Source organism: Chroicocephalus ridibundus, chromosome 2 (assembly GCF_963924245.1).
Source record: "Chroicocephalus ridibundus chromosome 2, bChrRid1.1, whole genome shotgun sequence".
NCBI lineage: Eukaryota > Metazoa > Chordata > Aves > Charadriiformes > Laridae > Chroicocephalus > Chroicocephalus ridibundus.
In genome coordinates, this window is record NC_086285.1 from 11,425,945 (window position 1) to 11,441,572 (window position 15,628).

At 38.8% G+C, this 15,628-nt stretch overlaps 1 protein-coding gene across 4 annotated transcripts in view; it reads right to left on the reverse strand.

Annotated features, from left to right (window-relative positions):
- The window catches only part of ESYT2 (extended synaptotagmin 2), a 90,231-nt gene extending 74,603 nt beyond the window's left edge, over positions 1-15,628 (reverse strand). For all 4 annotated transcript variants that reach the window (XM_063324429.1, XM_063324428.1, XM_063324427.1 and 1 more), the window contains exon 1: positions 15,117-15,628. In XM_063324429.1, coding sequence (XP_063180499.1) covers positions 15,117-15,473 — 357 coding nt within the window. In that variant the 5' untranslated portion in view covers positions 15,474-15,628. The remainder of the gene's footprint in view (positions 1-15,116) is intronic.

Genomic DNA, 15,628 nt, shown 5'->3' on the forward strand with positions numbered 1-15,628 from the left:
ATGATACTCCATTAATTTCTCTGCTTTTTGTGTAAACTCTCTAAACATAACTAAATAAAATATGTGAAGAGTTCCTATATTTTTTGAAGGAATATACTGTATTTTTTACATAAGCAGTTACAAAACCAGCCCTTCAGTGGAAAAGAAACTGTAGAAAACCCACCATCTTAAGTATGTACCAAAGATTTTCAATAATACCATCAATTTACTTCCAGGTAGCACGCCCAATCAAGTGTGCATAGTTGCCGACCTGAACCACAAAAACTTGTTTCTATGCACACAACATTGCTTATGCTCAGCAAGTGCGTGCATGAAGGCAGTTACTGCTCTTCAAACAAATAATGGGCAGCAAGTAACCGAGTGACTAAGATTCAGTATCTTCTTGAACACAGAGAAGGAACGTTCCAGCATTAGATTGCTGGAATTGTTGGGTGTTTGAAAGCCAGGATGGAGAGGAAGCAAGAGTGAAGAAGAACGATACATTTTTCCTTATATGCAGCACAGAGCTGCTACCTCTTCTCTCATATTACTGATTATCATCAATGTTGAAGATAACCAAAGCATTCGGGGATCTCTTGAATATTCTTTACCCCAAACTCAACCGTTACAAATGGTCTAAATTCTTCCACTTCCCAATTTAGCAGTAAAAATATCCATCATAAATCAATACTACTTTAATTAATGACAGCAGTAGTAAGTCACTTTATAACCGCCTACAATTAAATCATAACATTAAACACACAATAGACTCTAAAGAATGAGTTGCTTATAACTGATACTTAAGCTCACCATTTCTGCATTTAAATCCACACCTACTGTCCCACTTTGGATACTTGCACAGTGTATAGCTGGAACAGAGATAATCCTACTAGATCCTGGTTGCAGTTTACAACAACAGGAAGACTCTTTTTACATCTCAGCAATGCTTTTTACCTATATAAGGCTTCACAGCAATTTCAAATGTTTCCATTTTAAAGATTCGAATACTGGTGAACAGTGGGCAACTGCAATTACTGAATTATTCTGATTTTCAAAATTTTATCTTTTACATGTGCAAGAATAATCTAGTCACTCTACACCTGCTGTATCACTAATAGAGAAAAATAAGGACCTTTGGAGAGGCATCTGACATCTTGAAATATTTCTCCCGTGATCAGATAGAGTCTTCTGGAGATGCCTGTATTGCTTATAAAGAAAATCTCAAGTGAATTTGGACTCATATGTCTGAGTTTAGGTTAAGCAAATTCTAGCTCTAAGTGGACACCAAACATCTTGTGCCTAGACAGAAACTGAATATTAATTCTATGAGTGGAAAGAAATTTCTGTCAAATAAAGACAACTGCCTGAACTGCAAATCATCAACCAGCTAGCTGATCAGCTCTCTAACATTTAGCTTCAAGAAATCTTGTCCATGGCGATGCCAGAGTAACTATGTCACTTTATTTGATTGCTCCTAAGCAGAACATTCCTTAGCCTGCACTTCTCTTGAAGGAGAACTTAGTTTGTGCACATGCAGGGAGTAGTATACGTAGTCAAGTCACTGCTAGCTCCTAAACTCTCAGCAGATTTTACAACAGATGCACAGTGCTAATAATTTATTTTAGAAGTTCTACAACAGCATATTTACTACACATATTAATTAAAATCTAACAGCTGTGGCCCACATCATTCCTTGCTAAATTTAGGCATGTAAAAAGTAGCAGTGAAGTTGTGACCTCATTACTCTAGGTTCTTATTATACAGAGAAAAGGGACCTCGTGCAAAACATTCAGCTCATCCCTTCCCACTAACTAAAGACAGATGGCAGAAAGAGACATCTCTGAAATGAGGTGCCCAAGTTCAGAAGGATGGATCTACATTTCAGTTTGCTACAGCAAACTTCATTGAGTGCACTAATTGGCAATAGATTTTTTATGGCTTTTACTGTTGATTGTGTTGTTTTAGGCCTGAATCCCAGCTCAGTACAGCTAACATATTTTCAGCAGTCTAAGATCTGTACGCAGCTCTTAATCACATGTAATAGCTTTCTTGCAAAAGACATCACTTGAGTTTAGAAGAATGCAGTGATGACAGTTAAAATGAAATCAAACCCCCTTGAGCAAAATGCCACAGTTATTTCAGAGATCTGCATAAAGAGCAGTTAATTTGCAGCTATATTCCAGCTGAAAAAAAAAAAGTATTTTCAAGAATTTGATAAAGGCTTTTCCATATACAACTGGCTTCTGAGGAAAAAAGCAAGGATTTTATTTCTTTTCAGTACCAAAAGGATGTTGAAATCTAGTCCACCGTTCTCATTGCCACATATGATTTGCTGCATGTGATACAGTCCTGACTCTGCTCAATGTACTTGAAAAATTGTTAGGATATCAAGTAGTCAGCAAGCTTAACATGCATCTATGACACTTTTTAAAAAAAACTAAATAAATTGAAGACTTTTGTTTTAACTAAATAGGTAAAGATCTATTCGCCTATGGAGATGTCTGCAATTAAAAGTAACTTGTAAACCATGTTGGAAAAATTCAAAACCGTCTTTGGGATATGTATTTCAGTGTCTCATACTCGGTGTTTTCTTTTATCCTCAGGAGCTCATAGTTACTTTCTGCTAAAATAGTGACATCTCAAATCCCACATCATTGACTAATCTGAGCTGCTCCAAATCAGAGGTTTTTTCCACTTCACTTACTCAGCAGGAGATCACAATGTAACAGCTTTACTTATACATTGCGTTCTTCACTAGATTATGACAGACAGGAATGTTATTTCCATGTGTCTGGCAATGCAAACAATCACAGCAGCAGAAAGCAGAGCTGGAGTTCATCACTTTGATTGTTGGAAAAAGAAACGAGAACAAATGAAAACATGCAAAACGACCAGGGTGGACAAAAAGAAAAAACATTTCCCCAAGCACACAAGCCTCAAGTAAATTGACTGACTCAAGCAAATGACCTGTAAGTTCTTGTAGGTTACACCTAAACTAGAAGATTAAGTGTTACATGGGAATCAAGAATCATAACTTTACAGTAGAGGAAATTCCAAAGTGATTTGTGAGAGCTTAAAGCCCATTAATTTTAGGAACACTGATGAACTAATCTCTTCTCTCTGGCAAATGGACACACTTCTATTGCTTTTCAATAAATTGAAGCTTAAATGATATTCTACAGCTTTTTCAGCTCGCACCCTGAGGACACGGAAGTGAGTCAGCGTTATTACAGTCAAGGATAAATGCTTTAAAGCAACTGTAAGTAAAAACTACAATCACTTCCAACCCTTTAGCAGTTTCACTCCAAGCACAAATGCCTCCACTTCTTACTCTAAAAAAAGTTTTAGAAAATATCTGCCAAATATTCTACATTCCAAATACCAAACTCACTTGAAGTGAAGATGAAAGTTAGGATGTCTTCAGCCACAACCAACACAGACTGTCCCACAGCATCCCATAGAGTCTTCCTATTACCCATTTCCCAGGTAAATGTTCGAACATCTTTAAAAAATTGTCAGGCCTTAATGGTCCTGCCTACACTTATCCCCAAATAAGAACTGCCAACTACAATTGCCTACCGTTCCTGTGTAATATCCAGAACAACATGGTGCTGACACTCTACCCAAACGCAACAGAGGTTTAAGAACCAGCAAAAAAAAAAAAATTAAAAGAGGAAAAATATACCTACTTTCAGGTATATACACTTGTACTTCCATTGACAGCTTTGTCAGAATAATGGTGTTACTAGTACGGCAGATTTCCTTCCTAGCTGTGCCAGAAAACCAAAAAATTCAGTATAACGGAAGCAGGTACACCAGTAGCAACATGTGTGTGTTGGAACAAGTCACTTAACCCTAAATTGTTTTAAAAGAACACTTTTGTAGCTCCTCATTTCTCATATAGCAAAATTAAAGTTTGTATTCTTGTACGAGAAACTGATTTGTAAAAAAAGTGATTTCCAAATCAAACCTACTTTCAGGCTGTCAGTATGGCTCTCTGTGTAATGGATTAATCTAATGAACCAAAAAGTTTAAAAAAGCCCCAAACTTCAGACTATAATTGCAAAACTTTCAAAGCACAAAGGAACCGAAAGAAAAAAAACAATTGTTGGCAAATACGTTTTCTGTTATCACACATCTATGTTAAGACCTGAAAGCAACACAAGCACTTATTATACACAAATTTTTAAAAGCTTTATACATAGCCAAATTTAGTAGAAAACTAATTCTCATAATAAAGACTTACATGAACAAGCTAGAAATAAGAAAACTGATTTTATCACAGGAACATGGACAGTTTAGGCACATTCACATCAACACAGTACTCATACCTAACACACCCTAAAAAAAGACAGCACCAACCACTTTCAAAAGCCCAAATATTTTCCCTAAAATATAAACCAAAATAAAGACTACCATGAACAAACAGAGAACAAGAAGTTACTACAAATTAAACTAATATATCAATCACTATTGAATATTTTTATAATACATACAAGTCAAATGACTAAACACTGGTTTTTTTTGTTCTCCCCATGAAACACCCTCTTATCATTTCCTGGCTGCTATTTGACATTTAACTGGCAGTGGGTGGGTGGATGGAAAAGCATTCTTTTTCTAGTTCAAGTATTTTAGGAAAAAGTCACTGGGTAAGAAACACAGCATTTCAAAATATGAATTTAGTCTGTATCATAAAACTGATTACTAGACTAAGACAACTTCCTAACCACACATACAAGAGAATTTAGCATTGTAGTTCAACAATTAACAAGATGAATCAACAGACTGGGGGAGGAGGGAAGAGACTTGCCTCAACACAAGTTACAATTTTTCAAAATTCTGGACCAGCAAGCTTACTGTACTAGGAAATATTAACAAATTAAGAAAAGACATTTCCTTATTTGAAGTATCATACATTCATTACATTAACAGTCTGCTTGAAACATACAGACAGATCCAACTTGTTAATAATGCTTAAATATAAAGCAAACTATGAGCTTCCTGAGCTGATAAGTTCCATTTTAATTCGCCCACACAATGTTTTCCTCCCCACAACCCTTTTCTTTTTTTTTAGTACGCTATTTTAAAAATGAACACTCACAAACTTTAGGAGCAGAAGTGTGGATCATAACAGTGCACAACTAATTCAAATCAGAACAATTAAGGCTTTATAGCTACCTTCGTGATTCAACATACCTTGTTGTTACTTTTAAAAATTAAATAGGAAGACATAGCATTTTTAGAGACTCATCTTCTTTCTTCCCACCTTCCTTTTAAGGTATGCAGTGATGGAATACAAGACAATGGATTGTCAATATATTTAATTTTGCATTCGGTGTTACATCTTTCAAAATCTTCCTGAAGGAAACTATCTCAGTCAGTTTGGATAATTCATGTGAGCCAGTATCTAACCGAAGGAATGCAAACAAAGGTTATGAAAAAAATCAGTGCTAGAGTCTGTGCTCAATTAAAGTCTTCATTAAAACAGATGTAAAGAGGTATGCAATTTACATTGCAAATATAAATCTCTTAGGTGAAAGCACTTGCAATTGAACTAATGTAAACTTGACCCATGCTGCTATATGATAAGGACAGCCAAATGACAATGTAGTGCTTGTCTGTCATATGACAGTTATTTTCAGCCAAGTAAAACTAGTTTCATATTTCTAGTAACAACTTCATGGTACTTCATTCTAGACTGCTTCAGCTGAAAACTGTTAGCCTATTTCAAATTTTCAACTCCTTAGGAGAATTTTGTAGTCACCTCAGGGTGTAGCAGACAAAATTTTGTGCAATGACTCATTATATGGCAACATTCATCTTCCAAAGGTTATTTATATAACAGGAGTTCCATTTGAAAAATTGTATGTTTTAGCAATTTGCTGCACAGAATTTTAATATTAGCTATTTAGTTGACAGGCCTCTGAATGACTTAAAAAGCCTCACTACTCCTCACAAAACACCTCTCTAAAGATAGCCATCAATTTTTTTTTCTAGTATACTTAATAGTTAAGCAAATACCAGTATTTTATGCAGAAAAAGTTTCTTACAATATGCAAGACACAAATGGAGACTGATAGCTAAATTAAATGACAGCTTAAAACAAAAACGATAGAATAATTCAGGTTGAAAGGAACCTCTGGACCACGCACTAAAAACAGAGTCAACTTTTAAGTTGGATCAAAGTACTGAGAGTTTATATGTGAAGACTAAGTACGTTAACAGGTCCACTGAAAATTTATAAAAACTTGGATGTGCAACTTGGCATTATAAATTGTTCAGTTTCAAACTTTGCTTCCTGACAAAGACACCTCAGGAGTGTTATTTGCCACTTCTTTCTAAGAAGGTCCTCTTCATGCAGGCTATTGTTCCATTTCACTTTAAACTTGACCACAGGCTTCCACAACCTCCTTTTTGTAGGCACCAGCACTTGTGTGGCTGCACAGTAAACTGACTCAAGGAACTGATCCAGCTGAACCTGGCAAAAAGCTTAGAATTAGGCAGCCAAGTAAATCCTAATGCTGGCACAAAAGGCAGTGGGAAAACGCAACTGGATGCAGAAAACCCTTTTTGTCAGGAGTGCACATTTACTTTGTTTTGAAACTGCAGAATCATTAACTATTAAACTCCCTGATTCTCTCTGCAATAAGCATATTCGATTGCAGTGAAAAGCCTACAAATAGAATTCAGGGATGCTGTTTATACATATTCTCATGAATAAGGAACTGATAGTAGGAAGAAGCTTAAATTTAATTTTCACTGCTCCTCTGACTTGTGACAATATCACAAGCACATAGAGAGAACAAAACAAAACAAGAGGCTGCACCATTTAAATGGCAAAGAAAATAAGAACTCCACCAGTCTAACAAAGACTGGTACATGAAGCTTGGTAGAAGTTACTGGGGATGGGGACGAACTGACTCTGCAAGCAGGCTGAGGAGCACCTCTCTTCCTCCCCCTCTCAGACACCATATCAGTGGGATTCAAGAGGACATGGGACACCGCTCCTCACCTAAACCCTGACATAAAGACGAAGACTCACGAGACATACAGGACTATGTTAAGGAACACAGCATCAAAACAAAGCATCTTGAGAAGTTGAGATAAATGGAATGGACTTAGCAAGGCCAGCGTACTTGCTGAACACATGCCCCCAAAGTCAGCGTTCTTGAACTTCACTTTTCTAATGAAGCTTCCTTACAAAACTAGTTTAATCTGGACTAATTCTAGTCAATGGAGAAGAAATCTACTACTGCTGTCAGTTACTCCATTACCTGATGTGGCAAGTTTGTACAACCTCACCTTTCAGGCCTGACAATGATCCATTTTGTGATTTATTCTTTCACTGCTAGCTAAGAAAAATAATAAAATTCACATTAAAAACATAATAAAAGGAACAACATGTGTGAAATCAAATCACGGAGAACGTGGCAAGTACCAGAAAATAAACAAATTTAAGTTGTCTCTTTATTTTCAAAAACTACACACACACACCCCTTTGATACACTAACATATTTCCCTACTTGCCCCAACAGAACTAGCTTCATCCAGTGAGAAGCCAAGGCTTCCTCAAAAAAAGGTATTAACTGCCATCCAGATCCTCTCTTTCTTTTGCTGCAGAATGAGAAAAGCATTTAGTACATGGCAGATGGGACTGAAGAAGGGTCCTGGGTCAGTTCATGCCATCTTGGACAACTACAAACTCTGTCAAACATATAAAGCTAGGAACTGCCTTCCACTATTTCACACATGGTCACTTTTAGCAATTTCTCTATCTGATTCTTCCCTCTTATTCCCCATCCAATGTTTTCTTTCTAAACTTTACAGAACTCTCTCCTCATTCAACTGAAACAGAACTTACTCACAAAGTGCCATATGATCCATAAGTTATACAAATGATAAAATGCCAGACCTCCCTAAGTAGTTCATTTTCATAATTTACTTAATTCAAACAGTTGTTTAAAATAAAAACACTCCCCTCTTCTTACCAAAATACAGTTTTCCCATTGTTCTTATTCACATTCAATTCTATGTTGAATAATCCATCTCTGTATATCCTTCATTTTCATTAAGTGTTCACAAACACCACCCAAAGATAAGGATTTAATTTTCTTCTTTGAAGCATTGCTGTATTTCCCCTGAACACGCAAAAGCAGCTCTACATGTACTACATCTGAAATTCTGCTGGCCTGTCAAGCTTGATACATAAAACTTAGAAGCTGTCCCCTGCTAGGCTACAGAAAAGCTCCAAAGCTGCTGGTGGGGTGTCCCTTCTAAACTTCCTTAAGGAAGGGTAGTATCAGATTTAGTTTATGTTATCCAACAACAAGGAACAATAAAGAGAAAGATGAGACTTCGCAGGTCAAAAAAACACTGTATCTAAATGGCCAGTGTCTCATACAAAATCTCTTATTTCTGTAATCCTTCCAGAAGAACCATACTCTTTTATTGATTCCCTTGCATCTACATGTTGAAACATACCAAATCAACAGCATCAGTTAAATTATAATTATGAACTGCTGCTTTCAGAATCTGATATACTACTACAAGGCTCAGACAAACTGGTTTCAGACACTACAGGGGCTATTTAAAAATTATCACTCTTAAAACTTCCCATTTTAAAATAAGTTTTAAAACCAGCTTCCACAAACCCACACCTCAGATTCAACACAGACGTATGGTCAGCACAAAACCGTTGCAAAGCTCAAAAGAAGTTATGCTAAAGGCAATTTCAGCAACTGAATAACCTTTTCAGTGCTATAATTAGTGATGATTTGATAAACAGGAGATAAAATGCAATATAAATCATATTATTTAAGTCAAAGATTTTTATCTTACCAGAAAGAAAATGCTGCCTCTGCTTTCATTTAAAAAAAAAAAAAAAAAAAAAAAAAAAGAACAGGACACCAAAGAATTGTTTTGGATACCTAAAGTTTCTAGAACGGGCTTTCACTACTAAAAGCTACAATGAAAATGTTCTGACAATAACCCTGATTCATCTTCCTATTTCCCTGCAGGCTCTCATGTGCAAAAAAAAAAATAAATTAAAAAAATCTTAGAATACATATCCAACCACACTCTGTGATGTGCCAACAATCTCAAAAAGCAGTAGTAATTTAAAATGAGGAGAATCTTGCAGAAGATGCAGAAAAGGTCAACTGCTACTCTAGACTTTTTTCTTCCCGCCCCCCCCCCCCCCCCCCCAAAACCTCAGTCTTTACTGACAAGATCTTTAGGACTCCCACATTCTCAAATATGGCTAAAACTGGGCCAGCCTTTATATGCAGAACTATTTAGGCATGGAAACAACACCAGCAGACTAAAACGCAAATAAAAAAAAACCAAACCACAACTAAAGAGACTGGTACACATCTTAACTATTCAGAGAAAGAGCACATTTAAAGAACACATTAGCAATAGTCCCAAAAATCAGTAATAACTGTTATGCAATATCAATTTGTTATACGAAAAAAGAATGTATTGTATATACATATTTAGAAGGCCTATGGCACGTAAAAACAGTTCAAGAAGCTCACTAATACTGTCAAATTAGTATTTTTCTTTAGTAGTTTGATATCATATTCATAACGTCAGTTCATCACATGGCTTTCTACCATAAATATTCTGGAAAAGAGTCTTTACATATGAATCATATAGTGACGCTTACCACATTACTACGTGAGAGAATGTGTTATGTGACAGACATCATCTCAGCATAGTTTTAACACATTAAATTTGAAGATTTTATTTGAGAAACAGGAAGATACGAACAATTGTCCAACATAAATGCCTTTTTTTCTCTGCTTCTCCATTCCCAAAACCATCATTCACTTGTCTTTTAACTATGGGATACTCTTAGAAAGTCACCTAGGTGACCTTCTTAACTACAAGTAGTAATACTGAAAGCAAAAACCTAACCACACAAAAAAAAAAAAAATAAAAAAATCACACAACCCACAACACAGGTATGTGTGTATACATACACTATGAGGCACCTAGAATAGAGACAGTTTTGCAAGAAAATAATCAGGCAGAAGGACATAGACTTCAGTTGTTAAGTACTCACAAATTATTATTCTATTCTTACTCACACTCCTTCATACTTTCCAGATGCAGGCTGGCAGCCTAGGGTATATGGCCATCTGCAGTACTAACCACACAAACTGATTAGATCCAGCTTAGCATTAAGTAGCTATACATGGAAATAATTTTTCTTATAAATCACACCTCGGTAAATTCAATCTAACATGCTCAACTAACATTTGGAAAAAGGATCAGAAGATTGTGTCATAATTCCTCACAGTCTTCCTTTTCATAATACTTTGTATAAAAACCCACCTACGATTCCTACAGCTACAGTAATAACACCACTAGCCAAAGGTATAATTAGAAGTTAAGACGAAGATCTTTTTGTTCTATGGCAATTAAAAACACACATTGTATTGCAGAAGTCCACTTGTTTATCATGTTTACTTAGTACATCTTTAGCCATTAGCAAGGATTCTTTGGAGACTCCTGTCCTGAGCTATCAGTTTAAGATCCAGTTAGCAAGTTTGACACTACATCATTAAGAAATCTTCACATCAAATACACCTAAGAGGGTAACCACCTCAACCTTCTCTGCAGGTGTCACTCAGTACAGGATATGACCCTGCAGTTAGAGCTACCTAACCATTTTTCTTCCACAAACACTGGGTCTGCCTTCCCAATATCAGCAAAAACCAAAGTCTTTGTTGCTTTAACCGTGTAATTGGAATATTTGACAAGAATATGCATGCATATCTTATTCTAACACATGAGACTAAATACAAATAATTTCATAGTTATAAATCACAATTTCCTTTTTCAGACATGCGTTCTAAAGTCTGCTTTTACTCAGAATGGTTCCTCATCCCTTAAACAGCAGTTTGCTCAACATTCAACACAACATTCAACTAAGAGATATGCAACTGCCATTAAGTCATACTTTACTGAACATTACCATTGCAAAAAACACTCAACAAAACATGGATCGATAATAATTTTATTATTACTGTAGCTATACATCAGCATCTAATGAAAAGGGAACATGCTAACGTTATCTCCTCCCTAAAGGTGTAGCAGTGGTATAGCAGTTCAATGGTAATTCACAATACCCACAGCCTGCCAGAATTTCATACAGCTTCCCAAGATAAAGAAGATCTACCAGATTTCTTTACAATAGCACTGTAAATCAGTACAGTTAAAAAGGTGATGACACCTATTTAGGTGTAGGCAGATTGTTCCTTTTACCTGAAGCAGATGAGGAAACAAAACAACAAAAACAAAACCATAAAAATTACTCCAAACTAGAGCAGAAACTCAAGTGAGTCTGTAGGACCCAAAATGCTATATCAGACTTGTAACTGATGTTTTAATATGGCATTACTTTTGCTACAATGATGTGTAGTATTTCAGTTTCTGTACAATACATGGTTAGGGATACAAAGAAAACTGTCTAAACCTGTTTTCACTATCAATTATTTAAAAACATTAAGATTTGTTCCTATTTTGGTCTCCTGCTGATTGCTGACAGACTGCACACAGATACAGCTCCTGGTACGAGGCCAAATTTACAATTAATCTGGGGGGCGGGGGGTAAATCAGCATGGCTTTTTATCTGTATGTTGAAGGAAACAGGAGTCAAAGTTTCACTTATCCAAAAAGATGTCAAACATAATATGTTGGCATGTTATATGAGTCACATTAAGCAACCAAAACCCTCTACAATGGCAAAATTAATTAACTTTTTCAGTTGCTCTGAGAAAGAGCAAAGTAAATTCATTATACCACTTAGATTATTAATTCCATTACTGTTTTAAAAATAAAAGGCAACAGGATACCTGGCCTTTAAAAAGTGAGAGTCCTGTCTTCCTACCTTCTATCCTCTAAGTAGTGATACTTAAATTGCCACTTTCCTTCTATATGTTTGCATCTTAGTTACATTCATTCCAGTATAAAATACATCTAGTGTATAAAAATGTTGCTAAGAAAGGGAAAATGTCTATTTAAAGACTGTTTTGATCTCCAGTCCTTTCTCATTGTAAATTCTGCTGCCTAGCTTTAAGTAACTTGGAAAGCACCCACCTCGGCTCCCTCCCACCCCATATGATCAGTGACATCTTCAGAGCTGTAACTACATGTTAGCAAGTCTACGAGTACAGATCTTATTCTTTGAAGACAGTAATCGAAATATTTTTTAACACATAGATACTTCTTTAAATAATTCAGTGTTGACATTTAAAATAACATAACTTGTATTCATGTTGAATTAATTCATTTTACATTCACAGTAAAGAGTATTCCTATTGTATAACCACCTGGTTATGGAAGAAGTAAAATCTAATTTAGAAAACTAATAATTAACGTTACGAACTCTAGCGTAACAGCACAACAGCATCACTTTCAAATCGTAACTGAGCATATTGCCAGCAGAAAAGTCTTCTCCTGCAATAACCACTTATTTAAAAATAAACAACTCAATGTGGTATTACTGAATACTTAACATGAATCACTAAAGCAGTGATCAATCCCAGGGTAGGTGGGGGTGGGGAGGAAACCACACCTTACATACACAGCTAGAGTTCTTTTCCAATCTAGAGCCCAGAAAGACACCACATGTCAAGTAAACGTTTGGGATGTTACATAATTTTAGTTGAAAAATGGTTTATTACATCTCAGTTTCAGTCCCAGAAGAGTAAAAAAATTTCTTATATTTAAAACACAGCACTGTCCTATTCAAGGAATTTAAAGCTTATTTCCTTGACCAGAAACCAAGGGAACATACACCAGTTTGGAGTTCATATTAAGATGGATAAACTCTATACCTATTAAAAAGATGTCAGGCTCCATATACCATCCAGTAGCTCTTACTTGAAATGATTGAAATCCATGAATCTCCAAGACAACACACATAAAGCAGAAGGAAGGAGAACAGCAGTTTTCCAAGACACGTTACAGACAGCAAAAAGACTCATCTAAAGCCTAATGACTATGACAGCAGACATTGAAGACCACTTTTGATTTAAGTGGGCCTTCAGGTCCCAGAAGACTTCTGTTTTACAGATTGCATTTCATCTGGAAGCTACATTTGGAAGCATGTTACAGAATACAGCGTATATGTCAGCGGAAAGGAAAGAACCAAGACCTTTAAAATTTAAGAACACGATTACAGAGAGGGGAGGAAAAAAAAAAAGAAAGAAAACCACAAAAAAGGCAACAGCAATTTACAATACGTCTGCCAACTGCTGTATCAGAAGGTCACACTTATGGGGAAACCCTGCATATTGATCAGTTGCTTTCTCATAATGCCATAGGATATGCAGGCTTTTGCAGCAAGCAATCATTCCTCTCTATAATTTATTTTTGTTTTTTGAGTCTGACTTCAGTCTGACCCTTTCTAAATCCTTAGTTATTTGGACAACACCACACAGGAGTTAATTGCCATTTTATCAAATGTAACAAATTGTTACTTAAAATAAAATTTACACACAGCGCTAAGCTTGAATATCTACTGCTTAGTTACCAGCAGATAGTTACTATATACAACCCTCCACAACAAATCTAGCTTCAACTAATTCATTTTAAATGCATCAAATCAGAACACTTCCATTATAGGGCTATATGATTAGAGGCGAAAAAAAACAACACAGAGCTAACATAAAAGCTGTTCACCACACTATTTGAGACTCACACCTCAGCTTCAAGCAGTAAAACCACCTCATCTCTTTTAAACACCACCCCCATTTTTAACCATGATCTTTCACTAGAACTTGGGCAAAAGATATGAAGAAACAGGAGTGAAAGAGCCTCCCATTTCATACCTACACACTATTTTCCCTCCAGATGTCTGGAACTCCTCTAACTTCCTTAGCAGAGCTGGGACAGGTCACGTAGAATCATAAAATGGTTTGGGCTGGAAGGCGTATCATCAGGTAGAGCAATTTGATTACATGAAAACAGTGACTTGGACACTTATCGCAACACTGCTCAATGCATGGTCACCGCAAAGAGCGCCTAGCGGAGATGCGGATGGCTATTACTGAGGAGTGGAGTGGTGCCAACACAGAAATCACACGGAAAGACTTAGCATAAACCCGCAAGACTTCAGATATGGAGGCCAAGAGAGCCACAAGCTCTGCACAGCAGATCACCGGGGCAGAGCAGGACACAGGGAGGCCTGGATGAGCACTGAAGCTGTGGGCTGTCTGGCTGTCAGACAGATTTAGAAAATTGTTAAACCTCCAAAGTAAAAATTACAAAGAAAAAACATTCAACTTTGAAGCTCAGTTTCAGCTAAAAAAATAAAAATAGAAGTGATAGTTCTGACGACTTATTAGAGAGCCTGAAACTTTCAAGGGAAGACTCCACTTTCAAAGAAAGCCTTTTAAAGCCAACCACGGTGATGCACAAACACGGCCAAAGCCCCTTTACCTTAGTCCCCACGTCACAACCCTGAAACCAGCCAGAAACACCACCTCATTTGTCTGTCACTTCCTACTAAGTAACGCTTTACTAAACACCATAAAACCGTTAAGATACCGACTTTGCCTGCCTCTACTCTCGACTTTTTAAGAAAAGGCTCCTGCCCGAGTGGTAAAATCTGCGCTGTGGGGACCTCGCTACATCCAAGACGTGCGTGTCACTGGCACCTGAGGGGAAAAAAAAACCCAACCCTGAGGTAAAGTTTATTTCTGTGAGGGAAACCTCGGCCATGACGGGTTCGGCGCTGCCGGGCAGCGCCACGGGGCTGTCACCACACGGCCGCGGCGGCCGCCGCCGCTAACGGGACCGGGTGGCCGCGGCGGGGACAGGCCACCCCGGCGGAGGGAGGGTCCCTCTGCCCGCCCGCCTTCGGCCACGCCGCTCCCGCCGCCGGACGCCGAGTCTCCACAGGGGCTGGCAAAGCGGGACGAGTCGCCCAGGGGCACGGGAGATGCCGCCTCCTCACCCCTCTCCCTGCCGCCGGGCCGGCTCCGGCGCTCCGGCCTGCAGCCAACCTCGTCCCCCGCAGCTCGTGGAGAGGGGTGGGCGACAGGCAGGTCCCGGGGAGGTGACGGGCCGCTGCCCGCCGGGCGCGGGTGCTCGCTCGGAAGCGCCGAAGGGTGTTGGCCACTCACCCAGGCAGGCAGATCGGCGGAGGAGACGCTGAGCCGCACCGCCTCCTCCTCGTCCTCCAGGAAGGCGAGCGCCCGGCCCAGGCGGGAGGTCTTGCCGCCGCGGTGCCGACGGATCCAGAAGAGCCCGCACAGGGCGATGAGAACCCAGCTGAAGCTCAGTCCCAGGTAGCCCAGCACATACACGGGGAAGATCAGCACGAAGCTCCTCGCAAACTGCGACACCAAACCCGTCACGTCCACGCTCAGCAGCGACGGCGGCGGCTCCGGCACCGACTCCCCAGCCGCAGTCTTCTCGGCGGCGGCGGGATCGGTGGCGGACCCCGCGCCGGGGGACTGCTTAGCCGCGGCCCCGCTCATGCTACCGCGGCGGCGGCGGTTCCTACTGCTGCTGCCGCTCCTCCCGCTGCTCCTCCTCCTCCTCGGGCGCTGGCTGCGAGCGGGCAGGGGGGCAGGGCGGCGGCGGCGCCTCGCATCCTGCGCCCGGCCCCGCTCGCCGCGCACCGACACCAACC